Genomic DNA, 22,015 nt, shown 5'->3' on the forward strand with positions numbered 1-22,015 from the left:
TGAATATTCACTTGTTGGAGAGAGCAGGCTCGTTTGTTCTGGGCATGACAAATGGAGTAGTGACCCTCCTAAGTGTAAAGGTAAAAATATTTCCATTTATTTCTATCTTCATTTGTAAATACTGTAGATATACTTTAGAAATAGTTCTACCTACAGGTAAATAAAACAGTCATATGTGCTTCCTCCTCCTGTTAAATTGACTTCTAATTTAATTTAATATAGGTCAAATTGAGTCAAAACAGTTCTCGTTGCAGAGTTCCCCACCCCTCACCTCCCGTGTTCTTGGCATTTCAGTTTTACATTCTGAACTACTGTGTACATGCCTGAGTTAGGATTTTTTTCTTGAAAGTATCCAAAAACTCAACACGCATTGGCTTAAATATTTAAGGACGTTTTATCATGTATTACAAGAAGTCTGAGAGTTCTGGCTATAGGAAATGGTAAAGTACTAGCTGTCTTACTGATAAGATTGAAAAATGTGATAAAAAATATTTTAAAAAGACTATTTCAGGCACTAGAGAATGACGAAAAGCAGGGAGACAATGGAGGGGATTTGACTCTTGAAAGAAAGGAACCACTGAATAACAATGAAATATTTACTCTTTTCAAGTGCGCTTGGAATATTCTCTAATACCATGTTCTAGGCAATAAGATAATTTTTAACAAATTTCAAAAAGTTGAAATCATTCACAGTACGTTGTCTGATCACAATGGAATGAATGTTAAAATCCAATAAAGATTATCTGTAAAATCCCCAAATATATAAAAATTATACAAAACACTACTAACAATTGAGTCAAAGAAGTAGTCACAAAGGATATTAGAAAGTGTTTTGAAATGAATAAAAATGAAAAGACAACATATCAAAATTTGTGAGATACAGCAAAAGCATTGCATAGAGGATATTTATAGCATGAAATACTTATATTAGAAAAAGAGAAAAGTCTCAAATTACTAGTGTAAACTTCTACCTTAAGAAAATAAAGAGAAGAGCAAATTATACCCCAAACTAGAAAATAGAATGAAATAAATAAGATAGAAAGAAATCAATGATATTGAAAAGAAAAAAATAGAGAATCAGTGAAACCAAATCTTTTTCTTGCAGAAGAACAGAAGAAAGGATAGCCCCATAGTCAGTATGACATGAAAAAAAGAAGATATAAATTACCAATATGAAGAATGAAAAAGAGGAAATCACTAAATATCCTGCAGACATTTAAAGGATAATAAAGGAACAAAACAAACAATTTTATGCCTATAAATTTGATAACTTAAACCTCATCACAAACAGAACTGCAGGCCCCACGTGCTCATTGGGATATTCTACCAAACATTTAGGGAAAAAATAATAGCAGCTCTACAGAAACTCTTCAAGAAAATAGAAGAGGAGGGAATACTTCTTAACTTATGTCATGAGAAGGGCATTGCCATAATACCAAAACCAGACAAAATCATTGCAAGAAAATAACAAACAACATCCGTAATGAAGATAGAACCAAAACTTCTTATCAATGTATTAACGAATAAAATACTGTCATATATAAATATAAGCATACATCATAATCAAATAGGATTTAACCAATGAATGCAAGGATGATTCATATTCAGAAATTAACTAGTGTAATTTGCCATATGAAGAGACTAGAAAGAGAAAAAAAATCAGATGATCATCTTAATAGATGCAGAAAAAAACCATTTGACAGAATTCATCATCTTTTCCTGATAAAACTCAGCAAACTAGTAATAAAAGCAGGCTATCTGAACGTGATAGAAGGTGCCTACAAAAATCCCACAGCTAACATTATATTTAATGGTAAAAGACTAGTTTATTTCCCACTAGAGTAGGAACAAGACAAGGATGTGTATTTTCACCACTCTGTTCAGCATTGTTTTAGAAGTCTTAGATAGTACAATAAGGTGAAACGTAGAAATAGATAAACATTTCGGAAAGGAAGAAATAAAATAGACTTTATTCACTTATGACATGATTGTCTGTGTAGGAAATTCGAAAGACTGAAGTTTTAGCAAGGTTGCAACACAAGATCAACCTATAGAAATCAACTGTATGTCTATACACTAGCAAAAAACCATTCGAAATTGAAATTCTTTTAAGGAGTATTTACAACAGCTCCAAAATACACAAAATACTTGCATATAAATCTAACAACACGTGCAAGATTTGAATGGTAAAAACAACTAAACACTTATAAGAGAAGTTAAAGAAGACCTTAATAAACAGAAATTCAGTGGTCATGGATTGGAAGACTCAATATAATAAAGGTGTCATTTCTCCTAAATTGATCTAGAAATTCTGCACAATCCCAATAAAAATCCCAGCAGAACTTTTTGTAGAAATTCACCAACTAATTCTAAAATTTATATGAAAAGCCAACAGAAGTGCAATAGTCAAAACAGTTTTGAAAAACATTAGAGGACTCATTCTACTTGGTGTCAAGACTTATTATAAAACATAACTATAAAGCATGTAATCCAGACAGTGTGCTACTGGTGAAAAGATAACCATATAGGGCAATGGAACAGAACAGAGAACCCAGAAATAGACCCTTTCAAAAGTGTCCAGTTGACTTTGTCACAGGTATACAAACAATTCAGTGGAAAAATGGTAAAATACAGGCACAATTGGACCTCCATATGCAAAAAAAAAGTCAACCCATGTTAGCAGTGTGTACATTTACTCAAAGTAGATCATACAGTTAAATGTAAAACCTAAAACTATAAGACTTTCAGTAGAAAACTTTTGTTACCTAGCCAAAGATTTCTTCAGTACAACCCTAAAAGCATGATCCTTTAAAAAAAAAAAGAATTAATAAATTGGACTTAAAAAGGTCAAAACGTCTGCTCTCAAAAGACATAGTCACACTGAGCCACAGACTGGGAGAAAATGTTTGCAAAGCACATATCTGATAATGGACTTCTGTCTACAATATATAAAGAACTCTCTAAACACAGTAATAAGAAAGCATCTCAGTTTTTTTTAAATAGGGAAAAATTTGAATAGACCTAGTTCACCAAAGAAGATGTATGGATGGCAAAAAAAGTACATATAAAATTGCTCAATATCATTAGTCATCATAGAAATGTAACTTAAAACCACAATGAGATACCACTATGCTCCTATTAGAATGGCTGAAAGTAAAAATAAAAACGAAAAAGTAAAAATACCATCTACTGGCAAGATATGGAGCAGTGGGAACTCAAATACATTGCTGGTAAGAATGCAAAGTGGTATGAGCATTTTGGAACACAGTTTGGTAATTTCTTATCAAGTTAAACGTACACTTAACACACAATCAGCAATCCAAGTAAAATGGAACACATGTTCACATAGAAACCTGTGTGAGAATATTCATGAAAGCCTTAGTCATAATCGCCCCACACTGGAAACAGCCCACATGTTTTTCAATTGGAGAATGAATAAACAACCACGATATATCCATGCAATGAGATACGACTTCGCAATAAAACAGAATGAGCTTCTAATCCATTTAGGAACAGGAATGAATCCACATGCGTTACATTAAGTGAAATAATCCATACTCAGAGGCTGTGATCCCATTCTGACATTCTGGAACAGCAACAGAATAGAGATAGAAAACTGATCAATGTTTGCCTCGTTGAGGCTGGCGGTTCATGGGGGTGTGGAGTGTTGATTATAAAGTGGGATGAAGAAATGTTGGGGGCTTACGGAACTTTTCTATCTTTATTATGGCGGTAATTACATGATTATTTGCATTTGTCAAAACTCATAAGCTGTACAGTTAAAAGGGTGGGTTTTACTGTATGTGAGTTACGGCTAGTAAATCTAACTTAAAGCAAATCATTAGTGCAATTAACAGCAGTTTAGCACAACAGAGAAAAGCTCAGTGAACCAGAAGTCAGGACAATAGAAATCCAACATGCTTTGGAAAGAGGAATTAAAGAAAGAGACAGGCTTTCAGACCCGTGGGAGAGTAGCAAGGAGTCAAACATACGTGTAATTGGAGTTTCAGAAAGAGAGGAGAAGGAACAGTAGAAACAATTATTTGAATAAATGTAGGCCAAAAATTACCTAATTAGATCTAAAACAACCACCCTATAGGTCCAGGAAATTCAGTGACCCAGCAGGATAAGTAAACTTTTAAAATTTACCAAGAAACTCCCACTAAACTAAACACATCATGGTAAAACTAGTGAAACAAAAGACAAAAGAAAAAGCAGCCAATGACAGGGAGAAAAACATATTTTTTTGCCCACCCCCATGTATGAATGACAGCTGACTTCCCTTAAGAAACTGTGGAGGAAGTGTGGACTCCAGAAGACAATAATATCTGCTAATGTGCAGAAAGAGAAACAAAACACTTAAGCTAGAATTCTCCGTCAAGGAGAAATCCTCAAAAATGAAGATGAAATAAAGAAAAACATTTTCAGATATACAGGAACTAAGAGAATTTGTCACTACCCAACCTGCACTACAAGAATTGCTAAAAGGAGTTCTTCAGGCTGAAGGGAAATGATACCTGATGGAAACTCAGATCCTCGGGAAAGGATGAAGAGCACTCTTCTGGCTGAAAAGGCTGGATATCATCTGGCCCTGAGCTATTGCTCAGATTTGATCTCAAAAGATGTTTTCCTGTACTCAGTGCCTAGGCTAGTGTTTTTTTGTTTTTGTTTTTTTTCCAAATTCTGCCAAGCCCATTAATGGGTCCTGAAATCAATCTAGAGGGTCATGACCAGCGTTTACTTCTTCAGAAGTAGAATGGAATGGGAAATACCAGAGTGCACTGGTATGGAGGCTAAGTACTAACTTTGTTGCAGGCCTGTGTGCTTGTATACTGGTTTACAACGTAAAATGTGTTTCTTGGTCTCTGGGTTGCAGGCCAAAATGTTCGGGAAGCACTGCCCTAACTCCACTGGCCTTTCTATTTCGTGAACATCCCAGTTCGTGTATGTTGTTGCTACCTCTGAACTTTCTTTTTGCATATCTTTGCATGTCTAGCTTCTTTTCTACTTTTAAATTTGAGCTCAAGTATTACCTGCTCAAAAAAGTCTTTCCTACCTTTCTCAAAAAGCAGGGTACTGTAATCGGTGTTTGCATGACCTTAGAAAAAATCCCTAGAGCTAAAGAGATTCTAAAGCTGATTTTGAACTTACCTGGAATTTGTATCTGGTAGTCCAAGTTTTCCCCAAACTTGTCAGTAATGGAAAAAAGTGTAGGAAAGCCAATAAACTAAAATGGCAGTCTATTCTAGGTGGGAAAAGTTATCTAATTTCTCTAAATCTGTTTACCTGGAATTAAAATGCCTACATAAAGTTTTGGTTCTTTTAAATTAACATCTTGCCTTTCATTCCTTGTCTCTTTGTTCCCACTGGAAATTGCTACTTTGTGCTAGTTTTTCTGGTGCTCTGTTAAAGCAGCTTTCCATTAATTCTGTAATTTCTCCACTTTTCAGTGGTCAAATGTGAACATCCAGCACTCGAAAATGGAAGACTGGTATCAGGATTTGCAAGAAAATTTTACTACAAAGCGACGGTTGTATTTGAGTGTCTCCAGGGTTTTTACCTCAGTGGCAGCGACACAGTGGTCTGTGGTGCTGACAGTACTTGGGAGCCTGCGATGCCAACGTGCATTAAAGGTACAAAGTGTCTTCTTCCTTCTTGTTCTTCTTTCTTTCTCAGATTTTATTTCTTTGATGTTAAATATCAGTGGTACAGAATAAGTGAAAAGATAATTTTACTATTTTACTCTGTCTTGTATTCATTTCCACAACACATGTATGACATAAAATCCACAAGGAATTCTTCTGTTGTGATTTTGCGTGTTTTCATAGAGTCTTAGCACATTCTATACAGCACACAGGCATATAAATTTATAGTGTTTCGGTTTATTACGTGTAAAAATGGATAGCAACCATTTTTGGGAAAATTGAAGCGTGGGAATTTTTACCTAAATAAGTCAAGAACAAAAGGCATAATTCAGATAAATGAAAAGAAAGCGCTAATTCCCAGGTGGGTGATCCAGTCTATGTTGTTTTGTTTTCCAGTGCTGATTGCTCTCAGTACCAAACCTCTGATTTTGAATCATTTGGGTTTAGTCATTTCCTGGTTATATTTTTCAAAATCTTTTCAATTCCTGGTGCACATGCCAGCAACACTCCCAAGTGTGTGATTCAAACTACATTATTTTGTTTTCTGGAGTCTACTCATCCTAGTACAAAACCTCCAGTTCCCAGTGTCTCAGGTTTAGTAACTTCCTGCTTATATTTTTCAAAATCCTTTAAATGTCTGGTGATTTACACTCTTTTATCATTTTTAGTAATAAAAGGAAGAACATATTTACAGCCATTTTAGTTGTTATAGTTAGTGATTCTAAAATTATTTGCTATAGTCTGCATATATAAACAGGTATGTCAACTTGAGCAAGTTACATAAACTTTCAGTATGTGTCCTCATATGGTAAAATGATTTCATGCCTTCCTCACTTGGTGATAGTAAAGTGGAAATGGAATGCATTTAAAGCACTTAGCGGAGTGCCTGGCATATAGGAATCTCTTAAAGGTACCTCATATGCCCTATATAGCATCACTCGAATTAATATTAGTGGAGAGGAAGGTCCATGGCTTCTGTTTTTTAATATGTATGTTTTCTGTGTCATCAGCTTTACTGTGTTATTCATTCTAAAAGTGATCTGTTGACATCTTTACAGGGTATCATCTTGGTCCAAGATTATGTTTCATTTCCTGGAATGCAACCAGTGTAGTTCTTTTTCCGTAGTACAACTTAAACTGGGGAATTCTGCTGTCTTCAGAAAAAGAACTTTATTTCTACTATAATTATTTGTTAATTCATTTTTAAGAACAGTAAGCTCAATACATGTTAACATACGCAACATATTTTTATGAAACATCAATTTTCCAAAACAAATAGTGAGAATAGTGGCATTGTTTTACATTATCGCAAATCTCTTCAATATCTTTCTTAAAGGACGACATTTGGATTCAGTCTGTTACATTTTCAGTTTGTAGCCTCTGGAAAATTTCATGATACACTCATAAGGATGAAAGTGAAAAAAGACAATAATATCTTGGTATAATGAACCACTGATTTAGCAATGGGTATATTTTTAAATTATAAAGCATTTCTCAAATAGTACTGAGATTATTTATTATTTTAACAACAAGCATATTTTCTCATTAAATTGTCAGCATCTCTTATTTTGAGAACAAAACGTAGCATGGCCTTATAGATAAGTGTAGCTATTTCATATAGATGTTTTATATAGATATTTAAGAAAATAGATTTTATTATGAAAGTTCATCTCCATGTTAATGGTTTGAATTCAAGATAATACAGTTTCTCATAGAGACCTTCTTCTAAATGGATATTGGATTCACGACTAGATTTTACAACTCATATGTTAATGAATCTATTAAAGGACTTTATTAATGCTGTCATAATCTTTTACTTTTCCTTTTGCCTTTCATGTCCTCTTTTTTTCCTTTTTAAGAGATGTATTGTAGCCCACCTCCAAAAATACAAAATGGAAAATACACCAGAAGTGACCAGGAGAAATTTCGATACAATGATGTAGTGACTTACAGTTGTGATCTTTCAAATGGACCAGATGAATATTCACTGGTTGGAGAGAGCAGGCTTGTTTGTTCTGGGAGTGACAAATGGAGTAGTGAGCCTCCTGAATGTAAAGGTAAAAATATTTCCATTTATTTCCTTTTTCATTTGTAAATACTGTAGAAACACTTTGTGAATACTTTTACCTACAGGTAAACAAAACAGTCATATGTGCATCCTCCTCCTGTTAAATTGACTTCTAATTTAATTTAATATAGGTCAAATCGAGTCAAAAACAGTTCTCGTTGCAGAGTTCCCCACCCCTCACCTCACATGTTCTTGACATTCCAATTTTACGTTGTGAACTACTGTGTATATCCCTGAGTTAGGATTTTTTCTTGAAAGCACCAAAAATCTCAACACCCAGTGGCTTGAAAATAAGAAAGTTTTATCTTTTATTACAAGAAGTCTAAGAGTTCTGGCTATAGGAAATGGTAGACTAAATTGTAAAGTACTAGCTCTCTCACTGATAAGATTGATAAATATGACAAAACGTGTTTTAAAAAGAATGTTTAAGGCACTAGAGAATGACCAAAAGCAAGGAGACATTGGAGGGGATTTGACTCTTGGAAGAAAGGAACCACTGAATAACAATGAAATATTTACTCAAGTGTGGTGAAACATTTTCTAATACCATATTCTAGGCAATAAAATAATTTTTAACAAATTTCAAAAAGTTGAAATCATTCACCATACTTTATCTGATCACAATGGAATGAAGAAATCAAAACAAAGATATCTGTCAAGTCCCCAGATGTATGAACTTTATGGAAGACACTACTAACTAACAGCTAAGTCAAAGAAGAATTCACAAGGGATATTAGAAAGTGTTTTGAATTGAATAAAAATGAAAGTATAACATATCAAAATTTATAGGATACAGCAAAAGCATTGCATAGAGGATATTTATACCATGAAATACTTATATTAGAAAAAGAGAAAATCTCAAATTATTAATCTATGCTTCTACCTTAAGAAAATAAAGAGCAAATTAAACCCAAAGCAAGGAAATAAATAAGATAGAGAGAAATCAATGATGTTGAAAAGAGAAAAAAAATAGAGAATCCAAGAAACCAATAACTTTTTCTTGCAGAGATCAGTAAGATAGATAGACCACAATAAAACAGAATGAGCATCTAAACCGTGCAGCAACAGGAAAAAATCTCACATGTATTACACTAAATGAAATAATCCATACTCAGAGGCTGTGATCCCATTCTGACATTCTGGAAGAGCAACACAGTAGAGATAGAAAACAGACCAGTTGTTGCCTCACTGGGGCAGGCGGTTGGGGGGTGGTGAGGATTGATTGCAAAGTGGCATGAGGACATGTTGGGGGCCTGTGGAACTCTTCTGTCTTTATTGTGGTGGTAATTACATGATTATTTGCATTTCTCAAAACTCATACAGCTGTACACTTAAAAGAGTGAGTTTTATTGTATGTAAATTATATCTTATAAATCTAACTTAAAGAAAATCATTAGTGCAATTTACAGCAGTTTAGCACAACAGAGAAAAGCTCAGTGAACCAGAAGTCAGGACAATAGAAATCCAACATGCTTTGGAAAGAAGTATTAAAGAAAGAGAGAGGCTTTGAGACCTGTGGGAGGGTAGCAAGCAGTCAAACATACATGTGATTGGAGTTTCAGAAAGAGAGGAGAAGGAACAGTACAGACAATTATTTGAATAAATATAGGCCGGGCATTATCATATTTGATCAAAAACAACAACCCTATAGGTCCAGGAAATTCAGTGACCCAGCGGGATAGATAAATTCTTTAAATTTACCAAGAAACACCACTGAACTAAACACATCCTGGTAAAACTAATGAAACAAAAGATAAAAGAAAAAGCAGCCAGCGAGAGGGGAAACAAATCCATTATCTCCTGCCCCCACCCTCACAAGGAAGAATGATAGCTGCTTCCCGTAAGGAACTGTGGAGGAACTGTGGAGGACAATAATACCTGCTAATGTGCTGCAAGAGGAAGAAAACACCTAACCCAGAACTCTCTGTCGAGGGAAAGTCTTCAAAACTGAAGGTCAAATAAATAAAAACATTTTCAGATAAACAAGAGCTAAGAGGATTTGTCACTAGCCAACCTGCACTACAAGAATTGCTCAAGGAAGTTCTTCAGGCTGAAGGGAAATGACACCTGAGGGAAACTCAGATCCAGGGGAAAGGAGGAAGAGCGCTCTTCTGTCTCACAAGCCTCTACACCATCTGGCCCTGAGCTATTGCTCAGGTTTAATCTCAAAAGATGTTGTCTTGTACTCAGTGCCCAGGGCAGTGTTTTTGCTTTTTTTTCCCCCTCAAATTCTGCCAAACCTATTAATGGATCCTGAAAATAATCTGGAGGGTCATGACCAGCATTTTACTTCCATTTACCATTTCCACATTTACCAACTTCCATTGGTCTGGAGGCTAGCTGTTAAGTTCTTTCAGGCTTGTATACTGGTTTACAACGTAAAATGTGTTTCTTGGTCTCTGGGCTGCAGGCCAAAATGTTCGGAAAACACTGCCCTAACTCCATCGGCCTTTCTATTTCCTAAACATCCCTGTTTGGGTATGTGGTGCTACCTGAGAACTTTCTTTTTGCATACCTTTGCATGGCTAGCTTCTTTTCAACTTTTAAACTTGAGCTCAAGTATTACCTGCTCAAAAACTCTTTCCTACCTCTCTCAAAAAGCAGGGTACTGTAATCAGTGTTTGCATCACCTTAAACAAAAAATCCCTAGACTGGGCTGGCCTGGTGGTGTAGTGGTTGGGTTTGCATGCTCCACTTTGGTGGCCTGGGGTTCTCAGGTTTGGATCCCAGGTATGAACTACACACCTCATCAAGCCATCCTGTGGCAGCAACCCACATACAAAATAGAGGAAGATTGGCACAGATGTTAGCTCATGACCAAGCTTCCTCACAAAAAACAAAAACAAAAACAAAAAAACCCTAGAGCTAGAGAGTATTACAAGTTGCTTTTGAACTTACTTGGAATATGTATCTGGTAGTCAGACCTTTCTCAAAACATATCAGTAATGGCAGAAAATGTTGGAAAGCCAATAAACTATAATGGCAGTCTGTTCTAGGTGGAAAAAGTTATTAGATTTCTCTAAATCTGTTTACCTGGAATTAAAATGCCTACATAAAGTTTTGGTTCTTTTAAATTAACATCTTGCCTTTCATTCCTTGTCTCTTTGTTCCCGCTGGAAATTGCTACTTTGCACTAGTTTTTCTGGTGCTCTGTTAAAGTGCCTTTCTATTCATTCTGTACTTTTCTCCACTTTTCAGTGGTCAAATGTGTGTATCCAGTACTTGAAAATGGAAAACTGGTATCAGGATTTGCAAGAAAATTTTACTACAAAGCGACGGTTGTATTTGAATGTCTCCAGGGTTTTTACCTCAGTGGCAGCAACACAGTGGTCTGTGGTGCTGACAGTACTTGGGAGCCTGCGATGCCAACATGCATTAAAGGTACAAAGTGTCTTCTTCCTTCTTGTTTTTCTTTCTTTCTCAGATTTTATTTCTTTGATGTTAAATATCAATGGTACGGAATAATTGAAAAGATAATTTTACTATTTTACTCTGCCTTGTATTCATTTCCACAACACATGTATGACATAAAATCCACAAGGAGGGGGCTGGCCCCGTGGCTTAGGGGTTAAGTGCGTGCGCTCCGCTACTGGCGGCCCTGGTTCGGATCCGGGCGCGCACTGACGCACCGCTTGTCTGGCCATGCTGAGGCCGCGTCCCACATACAGCAACTAGAAGGATGTGCAACTCTGACATACAACTATACAACTATCTACTGGGGCTTTGGGGAGAAGAAAGGGAAAAAAAGGAAGACGATTGGCAATAGATGTTAGCTTAGGGCCGATCTTCCTCAGCAAAAACAGAGAAGGATTGGCATGGATGTTAGCTCAGGGCTGATCTTCCTCACACACAAAAAAAATCCACAAGGAATTCTTCTGTTGTGATTTTGCGTGTTTTCATAGAGTCTTAGCACATTATATACAGCACACAGGCATATAACTTTATAGTGTTTCACTTTTTTATGTGTAAAAATGGATAGCAACCATTTTTGGGAAAGTTGAAGCGTGGAAATTTTTACCTAAATAAGTCAAGAACAAAAGGCATAATTCAGATAAATGAAAAGAAAGCACTAATTCCCAAGTGGGTGATCCAGTCTACATTATTTTGTTTTCCAGTGCTGATTGTTCTCAGTACCAAACCTCTGATTTTGAATCATTCGAGTTTAGTAACACCTGCTTATATTTTTCCAAAATCTTTTCAATTCCTGGTGCAAATGCCAGCGATACCTTCCAAGTGTCTGATTCAAACTGCATTATTTTGTTTTCCAGTGTCGACTTTTCCCAGTACTAAACCTCCAATTTCCAGTGTGTTAGGTTGCGTAACTTCTTGCTTATATTTTTCAACGTCCTTTAAATTCCTGGTGATTTTTTTCAAAATCCTTTAAATGTCTGGTGACTTACACTCATTTATTTTTTTTAGTAATGAAAGGAAGGACATATTTACAGCCATTTTAGTTGTTATACTTAGTGATTCTAAAATTATTTGCCATAGTCCACAGATATAAACAGGTATGTAAAGTTGGGCAAGTTATGTAAACTTTCACTATGTTTCCTTATATGTGAAATAATTTAATGCCTTCCTCACTGGGTGACAGTAAAGTGTAAATGGAATGTATTCAAAGTGCTTAGCACAGTGCCTGACATAAAGGAAGCTCTTAAAGGTTGCTCATATGACTTATAGCATCACTTGAATTAATATTAGTGGAGAGGAAGGTCCATGGCTTCTGTTTTTTAATATGTATGTTTTCTGTGTCATCAACTTTGCTCTTTTATTCCTTTTAAAAGTGATCTGTTGACACCTTTATGGCTATCTTCTATTTTGCAGTTTCCTTCTATTGCAATCAACTTCTAAATTGTTTAATAAGCCCTCTTATATCTTTTAATTTTAAGAAAAATCATACTGAATCCATAGGCTAATTTAGACAATACACTAATGATAAATTTGCTTGCTGTGCCACAGAATTGTCACAGGAAATGTTACTGGACAGGAAGAAGAATGCTGATGATGTTAAATATAAACTTATAATATTTTGTGATACTACTTTTAATTAGAAGCATTAATATAATTTATATAAGGAAAATTAAGTTATAAGGGCTTTAGTACAAAGGCAGAAAAATCAAACCTATTAATTTAGTGGTCTTTAAGCCTCATTATTTTTTATTCTCTTTTTTTTTTACTTATTTCCATTTCCTTTTTTTTTTTCTAGGACATCCCAGTCCCAGTGAAGAATCACTACCGCTTAAAAACTTGAAGACTTCAGGTATTATTTTGGTTACTAATAACCCTGCCTTATGAGACCCTAGAGTTCTTCATGGAAATATCATATTTCAGTTTTCTGTAGTTAAGAGAAGTAACGATGTGTCACAAATTGGTGATAATTGACATTAGTTGTTATTTTAATAGTGCAGAAACCATGACACCTGGAATCGGTAGTATGTGTAGACACATGCAGATCATACCTTTCTTAAGAGGACCCCCAAATTAGGATTCCTAGCAGGCGAGGTAACTTTCTTAAATGCTATGGTTATATGTAGGTTAAAATATATAAAAGATAACTTGCTTCCCATATGATAGTGTTATTTTGAGATGGCAATTTGTAGATAAAGTTTCTTTCTATTTGTACCTTGTATACACAAGCCTTAAAATACTGTGAGTTGGGTGAGTTTTTTTCTATAACAGGCTGGTGTAGCACACTTTGTGTAGGCTCACATAGTTCACACAATTTGCCTTAAAGAAAATAATGAAGTTTAGTTGTGACAGTTAAATGAAATATAAAGATGTCTTGATAAGTAAATGAAGAAAAATATCTATGACTTTTATTTACATTAGACGAGCTTAGTAAGGTTAATCCTTTTATAAAGTGCACTTTAGACTTGTTATATTTTCTCTCTGAAGACTGTGGTCAAACTTTCATTGTGCCAGGAACTCCAGTGCCATCTTAAGATGTGAAACACTTGATTTTTTCTGAAATTAAAAAAGCAGAGTTAAACATGACATTTTACGCTTTGATGTATAGAAAGTTAATAAAAATAATGGCAGTTTAGAAGCGTGGTACTACTGACCAACATTTCCACGCATTAAGGTTTTGTAGTATTATTTATTGCTCTCTGGGCAGTTAGAACATGTTAACTTAAATGCATGTTTAAGTTTCTCTGCATAATTTTTATCCATATGCCTGGTGTTTCATTTACATTCTCAGAATTTCCTTGGTAATTTGGACTATGTCTTAATTATTTTGTTGGGGTGGAGAATAAGAATGGGTTGATGATAAGATAATGTATTGTTTGTGAAGGCTCTGCAAATGGCATCTCTGTGATCGATTAATGGAGCTTTATTTATGACTTCTTCCACAGACTCACTTTTGGGCAAAAAATATAAATTAAATTCCTAACAAAATCATAAGACATGGTAGAATGAATAGTGAACTAAACCAATTAGTTTTTAAAACACTTTTCCTCTAATCTAGTGAATTCTAATTGTTCTAATAACCTTTACTAAATAACCTGGTGTGGTAGCTACAGCACAAAACGAGGAAAAGTGAGGTTCCCATGAAGAGTTTCACAAGGTGGATCCTGTATCTGGAATCGGATTAGAAGGGTCCTAGGATCAAAATGACGTGGATGCACTAGTGGTGACCCTCAAACTAGACAGATAAGCTTTTTCTTTGCTGTAGTTTTTAGATGATCTGACCAAAATGACAATGCAACTGCTATCTGGAGGCCCATATGTGCTCAATTATCTTCAAACTGTTTTCGTTTTTTCTCAGATGGACTAAACATTGCTCTGAGTGCTCTTAGTATAAGTATCCCAAACTTTGATAGGACTTAAATCAAAATGTTACTGTGAAGAATTGGATTATTTTCTTAATGATTTTTCTGTTTCTGTAGTTTTCATAGCTTCAAATAAGTAAACCAGTCTAGAAACCTGAGCTTTTATATGATATACTACCTTGTGTTGGTGACTTTATGTTCTTTTATATTCTATATATCCACTTACTGACAAACCCTAAATAATACATGTCTTTTCAAGATAATTAGTCATATGAGCTTGCTTACTCAATATGCTTTGGGTAGTTTTCTAAATTAAGCAAGGACTCTTCTCTGACTTACTATGGACTGTTTAAGTGATTCCAGGGAATGGGATTTAGATAATGGAGAGTCCAGATGGAATATAAATCTATATGTGCTTGAATAAAATAACCTTTTGTAGCCAGTGAAACGTAACCAACATTTATTTCTTCTGCTAGATTTTGAATCTTGGTAATTAGTTTTCAGTCAGATGTCACTTGTTTCCTGGTTTCTTGTAGTTCCTAGTGTTGGAGTAATCGGCACCATCCTGTATAAATATCTTCACACCAGGAAGAGTGTGCTTCTTCTAACTTACTGGTTCTTCTCATTCTTGACATATTTTTCTGGAGCTTTTCTTTGTACTCTCTATCGCATGCCTTCTTTTTTAAAAAGTGCCTGCATGAGTGTGCCAGATGAGTTGCACTCATTTACTAAAAATATTTTCGATTACTATTCATATAATTGTAACAAGAGTAACCTGTGCAGAGTTGCTTCAGCTATTATGACTGTACAGAAAATCTCTGTGGGATTTGAGGTTTAAGTTCTGCAGTGAATCATGGACCGTCATGAGGCCTTCCCTCCCCTAGGTATACCCTATTTCCTAAATTGGACTAATGGCCAAGATTAAATTTAAAATAATTCACTGTGGAGACTTTGACAATTGAATTCACAGGAATTTTCATGATGCAAGTTCCATTTGTATGCGTAACGTAGGTAGTCGTAAGGAACTCTGTAGTTGTCTCATTCAGATACACAATTTGATTTCTTTCCACATAGAGTGGTTATACATGTGAAACTGGGGAATTAAAGCAACACTATTTCATTTCCCTATTATGTTCTCTAAATTTACTAGATTGCAGTAAAACAGATGGGGTTAAACTTAAAGATGCTGAGAGGGGTAAGATTTACAAGGCACATTAACTTTGTCTTTTTATCTACAAAACTGAGAAAAGGGAAGGGCTTAGAATATAAAAAAATGTACAAATACATATCTTCTAAGGAAAATAGGATTTTTAAACAGCAAACTTAAATTTTAATGAGATAATTTACAATTTAATGAAAGTCTTAGAATAAATCCTAGAGTACAGACCAAGATTAGGTGCTTTAGAATTTCTGATTTTCAGCGATTTTTTTTCCCCTGTCACTTTGGAAATAGCTTTGACATCAAACTAAGAATGTTAAGACTTTTGGTATTTATGGTTATGATATATTTTCCTTTGAGGTTAATTACTACGTTTGGACTATATAATACAAGTACATTCTTCACTCATAAAGAGCTCAGACTTTTTTTTATATTACTTCATTGTCATTTTAAAATACCCAAGATGCCTTCATTTGAATCTTAAATCTTATATTTGTGGAACACATGATATGCATATTTGATTTCTCTATCACTAGTGTGTTTTTAAAAATACATATACACAGCAGTCTGACTTGGAAGTACTATGGGTGGAATACTTTTACAAGTCCAAAGTGTTTGTGTAGAAATGAATTCTCAAGAACCTAAAACAAAATAGCTTCCTGCTCCTCACTTTCCTTCTTTTTTTAAAACATCACTGCGTCAGAATCTTTAAAGGTCCTTTTTGTTAAGTACTAATCAAACTCTGTCTAGGTACCGCTTAAAGGACCCTTTAAAGCTGAACAATTATCTGAGGTTGTTCCGCCAGATTAAAGGCTCAGTAGCATCAGTGATCTGAGAGTCCATTTCTAATGAGCTCCCAGGTGACGCTGCTGCTGGGCCTGGACGTCACTTTAGGGATCCAGGGTGTAGACTATTATTGACGTGCCATGTTCTTGAAATGTGAAGAAACAGCATCCAGTTTATTGGCAAATTTTTCTCCTGTTTGAGATAATTGGAGTTTTTAAAGACTCCTCATCTATGTGTATGTTTTGTAAAAGAGTATGGGGTAATGCTTAACTTAATTTGCTTTTCCTTAAAAGAAGTCAGGATTTTTATTATATTCTTTGCACTATGTAATGTCCATGATCTTCTCCCCAAATTGACTGTTGTTGCCTGAGAAACTCCTTTACAAGACTATAAAATGTGTGCAGTTACTTCTCTATTTCTAGGGGTACTTCTGAAAGCAGGGTACCAGGCATAGATAATCCCAAATTCCTGTTATAACTTGGTACAAAATGGATTTGATGTAAACTGTACTTACGATGATTTGGAAACACAGTTACCCCTCCACATCCTTCATAGCACAGTACAAAAATAGTATAAGTAGTCATTTTAAGACCATTAAACATATTTAAATTACTTGATGAAAAATGGTCACAAGGTTAAAGTATCCTGCTATAGTTCTCTGATTCTTATTCTTCGGCCAAGAATAGAATAAGATCCCAATTGGTCTCAAATGTGCCCCACATACATGCTCCGTCCCTTTCCTTTCTACTGTCCTTTCTTCACTGATCTTTCTACCCTACTTTCTAGTCTTGGGATCCACAGCCCTTCCCTGTCCTTTGCTACTCCTTGAGTCCTCTTTTGCATGTCATGACTGTGTGATTCCAAGAGACAGATGCCTTTAGTTTACACTAATGTTTTCACTTATTTGTAAAGATTTTTTTCCATAAATGCATGATTTTCTTTACTCCGCTTAAAGCATCCCTGGATAAGTGAGAATTCACTCATTTCTTTAGAGTTCTTAGCATAATTTATGTATTTTATTACCTGTGACTAAATAGGTTTTGTTTTTTTCCATCAAGGTTATTTATTATGTGTTATACCTTAAACCTGTTTTTAATGTTATATGAATAATGACTAATTCAATAACTTTGTAATTTTTAAGCTGTCTGCTGAAATGAATGTTACAAAAGTTTTTTGGTTTATAGATATATAGTGGCCACTTCAAGTGGTGGTGAGTATAATGATAATGAGCAAAAAATTGAAGGATCCAGTTAACTTGAACATTGTTCTACTTCGTTCTCAAATTCTTGAGCATTCAACAAACTCTTCAAAAAATTTTTAATAGAAAATTAATAGGTAACAAAGATTTTATAATTAGTTTCAATAGCACATTTACAAAATTCAGATCTGTCCCAGAAAAATGGGACGTCACATACTATGTTTTACAGTGATCTTCCTCAGGTTGAAAACAAATGGGCCCGGGAAGAAACTGTACTCAATGCAAAAGTCCAGGTGCATCTCAAAATGTACAACTTGTCATAAAATTGATTTCCAAAACAATATACATGGATTTAATATATGGTCTGTGTATTCCCTCAAAATAAGGTGCTAGAGACCAGGACCCCTTCTCACACTGTCTGTTTTCTGTGAGAGAGAGTTTACATTATTCACTTCAGGCTAAATGGTTTCAGAGGTAAACAGATGGCACAGAAAATCAGAATTGGTTTATCTGCTGTATAATCTATAATATTTCCAAGCTTCTTCCACAAACTTCTGTTTCAAATTCCTAAGTGCGAATCAGAGAAGTCTTAATTTATGAACCTAATGATCAGCTTTACCTCTATTCTCCTCTGTCGTTGATTTGACCCCGTTTATTATGCCACTCTCGCTGCCTTTGGGTTTGATGTCACTTTTATATTCAGCCCTTTTCCCTTCCTCCCTTCAGCACTTACCTAACTGGTAACAGCCACAGAGAAGTAAAATTTATTTCCCTCTGAGAAGAAAGATAGAGAAAGGTTTGCTTTTATCATTAAAAGGTATCTGCTTCCTGTTGTGTTTCTTTTCAGAGATGTCGTTTCTTTGGAAAATATTCAGTGAACATTGAGAAAGCAATGGCCTGAGCTGAGATATGTGGGCAGGAAACATCAGAGGACACTCAGAGTCCTGTTGCCTTTGCTCAGTGATTGGTGTTTTCTTCTACCATTCCCGTTCTAGACATAACATTCCTAATGGCTTTAGCTTTGACGTACACTCCAGTAGAGTAATGTCTCCCTCGTCATTTTATGAAACTATGTAGCTTCCACTAACTTCTAGCAGCTGTGATTGGAAAGTGAGGAAATTTTTTTAGCCCAATGGGAAATAATCACAGAATCTGTTCATTCTAAGTACAAGGAGGAAAAAATGTCCTTTTACAGAAACCAAAATACATTTTACTTAATTTTGTAAATGTATTCAATGTCAATTTGTAAATAATTCTGTAAAGGCATTTATCTGTTTCCCTTGACCAGAATATTTTTAGCATATGAAAGAGAAACGAACAAAAAAAAATCCTCAGATTTTGAAAAATTATGAATTACACTGCCTTAAACCCTTTGACCCCATCCACCCTCTGTCTTTGAATGAAATGAATTTGAAATGTTCCTCTATTTTTGCCAAAAAGTGTGTCTACACAGCTGGGAAGAGAGGGAGATGTGTATCCCATCACTTACAATGTGAGGCGCTACTCTAGGTTACAATCAAGAGTTTGGGCTGATGTCCGCAACATGGCAGAGTTAGCTGTTCCGTTTATCTCCCCTTCTGCACTACAACTAAGTGGAAATTCATTGTCCAATGGAGGATACCCAACAGTGCAACAGAATGCCTGAGAGACCCACGCAGCTATACAACTGATGCTGGATGCACTGTGCCTCAGGGATGTAGTGGAGATAGGTGAGCCCTCCCCAACCCTTCCCTGGCAGCCCTGTGCATGCATGTGAATGCTTTCCCAGCCAGGAGCACCCATCGTGCTGTTGTCCTGCAAGTGGTGACTGTAAGAAGAGGTGGAGGCAGCCCTGAGCTCACATGCAAACACTTTCCTGCCTGGCAGCAGAGCCCCCTGTGCCACTGTGGTCCCAACAAGTAGCCCAGGCTCAGACCCCATGAAGAAGCCCCACCCAGCAAGCACAAGTTTGGATTATTGTCACTCCTTCACCCTCTTTCCTTGTGCTGAAAGCACACACGGTCTAGTCAGGGGAAAAGACTGCACTTAGGAAATGTGAACAGTTTCCATTACTTCAAGGAAGAAGCTGTTGCTTAGGATTTCTGTTTATATGTCTTTCTGTCTTAGCTTCTTTTTCTTTGATAGGGCCGAACCCACTCTTTTTAGACCTTTTGGACTAAAATTTATGCTACATCAGTTTTCACTTTCTCTAGGAAAAAGGTAACTTCTGTTTATGTAAAAGGCATGAAATGATTTTAGGAGAGGAGTCAAGAGAAATATCTGGGAAAAAATTAAACTGTGGATATTTCTTAAGCCCTATTTCCAAAGCACTTTGTACTATGCTCTGTATAAAAACATACTAATATTTTAATAGAATAATTTTTTTATACTAAAAGTAACTAGCTTCCTTTCGTTTGGATTCAAAATACACCAAATTAACTAAGAAAGCATGACATTTAGGAATTTATTAAGGTAATAAACATGCGTTGACACTTTCTAAATAAGCGGTCCTGGAGTCTTGAATGGATCCATGTCTTTATAGATCCAGGCTTAACGCGTCACCTCGCGTCGATGCCCCGCCTTGCAGCCCACTGATTGGCCCCGCCCGACACAGGCCACGCCCACCGGCCGTTCCGACACTTGACACTTTGCAAGCCTGGAGATTATTGTGTCTCATAACCAGACTCCAGAAGGTTCGCTCGGCCGGCTCTCAGGAATCCCGCCGATCTCCCCGAAAATGACGGCATCTTGCGCGCCACGCACGGCGCCTCCCTGCCGCCCCGAGAGCCACTTCTCGGGGCCTCGTTGGGGTCCTTTTGGGGGCCCTAGTGCTCCTGCTGCCCGTGTCCTCCGGTAGGAGCCTGGAGAGGGTGTGCGCTCCGGCGGCGAACGGAGCGGGTCGGGGAGCGGGCGGACCGGAGCCTAGGGCGGGGGAGCCTCGCTCGGTGGGTCGGGTGGGAGGCGCGGGGCTGGGTCGAGCCGGGCCGTGCGGAGTTGGCGCTCCGTGGCCAGGCTTCCCCCCGGGTGGTGCTGTGCGGGGCTCCGGGGGGGTGAGGACCGCGTAGTGCGGGGGGCGGAGGCGTGCTTGGTGGTCGGCACTGAGCGGGGCGGGGTGGTGGGTGCGGCCGGCGTTTACCGGGGCCAAGCCGCGTCCCTGGCCAAAGCTTGCAGGGCGGTGCCCGCGCTGAGCCAAGTCGGGATGGGCGCGCGGACCGCTGCTTGCGGCGAGGGCTTGCTCTTGAGTGCCCGTGTGCGCGGGGGTGTTGCTAGGACTCGGGCTGTGCCCGTGGGCAGGGTTTGTCCTTGTTCCCTGGGCAGGGTGGTGCCTTGTTGAGAGGGGTGTTTGTGCCCCCCTGGGCTGGGCTGCGGAAGCCCCGGCGCGTGTTCTCGGGTGTGTGCTTTATGGAAGTGGCCAGCCCCGCGGTGCCGAGTGTGGGGCAAGGAGGCTCACTGCTCGCTGTGTAAGGGGGCTGGGAAGTACATGGTGTGCCTGTAGCGCTGGGGTGAGAGCAGGCTCTGGGGGCCTGGGGTTTAGAGGGTTTAGGAAGGGCACGCCTTGCTTTTGTACCTGAAGTTCACAGGCTCTTGTTGCGCAAGATCGTGTTGGTATCTGTTTGCAGACTGTTGCCTTTTTTTTTTTGTTCGTGTAGTTCTATTCCTGTGCCCATCCAGTACAGACAGCCAATTTTATTACTGAATGGCTTTTTAGCATTGTTCCCTTCTTTTCATTAGGTTGGATCATATTTGAGGGGATATCCAAAGTAACCTAAAAATCATTGGTAGAGAAACCTAGTGAGAAATGATTATTCTAAGAGATGAACGATAAATGTTAATCTGGTTTTGCCCTGCAGCTCAAAAACTATAGCTGAAGGCCCATCTACTTTGTTTCGTGTTTCATTCAATGGAAATAAGTACTTTAAAGATATATATGGCAAAAAAAGAAATGCTTATTGTATAAAACTTAGTCAAAGGACAACCATTTTTAATACTTTGGTGTATTTCTTCTGTCTTCATATGCACATGTGTTTCTATGCCCAACTTGTTTTCAGGGTCCTATTAGATAGTTTGGATGCTGAATTGTTTCCTTAGCAGGATTCATTCCACAAAGATTTACCTTCTCTGCTCCAGGTCCTGTGGTGATCCTGAGTATACACTGGTGAACAATGACAAACCATTTCTTTTTTCATGATCTTTATTTCTCTGTTTGTGCGCACACACACGAATATAAGCAGGGACTGTGTTTTGCTCACTGTTGTATCCCAGTAGGTAATCAAGAAATAGTTGCTAAAATTTATTGGGAGTGGCAGACAGTAACCAATACATAATACTAATGAATATGGTATAACCCAAGAGAGGTGCTCTGGAGGAAAGGAGAACCAGTCTCTGAGAGCATTTAACAAGTGGCTGGAG

General features: G+C 37.1%; 1 protein-coding gene across 1 annotated transcript in view; it reads left to right on the forward strand.

Moving 5' to 3' along the window:
* The first annotated feature begins 20,342 nt into the window (after positions 1 to 20,342).
* Positions 20,343 to 22,015, forward strand: part of CD46 (CD46 molecule) — a 53,546-nt gene continuing 51,873 nt past the window's right edge. The window contains 2 exon segments of the mRNA XM_058539762.1: positions 20,343 to 20,404; positions 20,406 to 20,458. Of these exon segments, the coding sequence (XP_058395745.1) occupies positions 20,343 to 20,404; positions 20,406 to 20,458 (115 nt within the window).

Source organism: Diceros bicornis, chromosome 4 (assembly GCF_020826845.1).
Source record: "Diceros bicornis minor isolate mBicDic1 chromosome 4, mDicBic1.mat.cur, whole genome shotgun sequence".
NCBI lineage: Eukaryota > Metazoa > Chordata > Mammalia > Perissodactyla > Rhinocerotidae > Diceros > Diceros bicornis.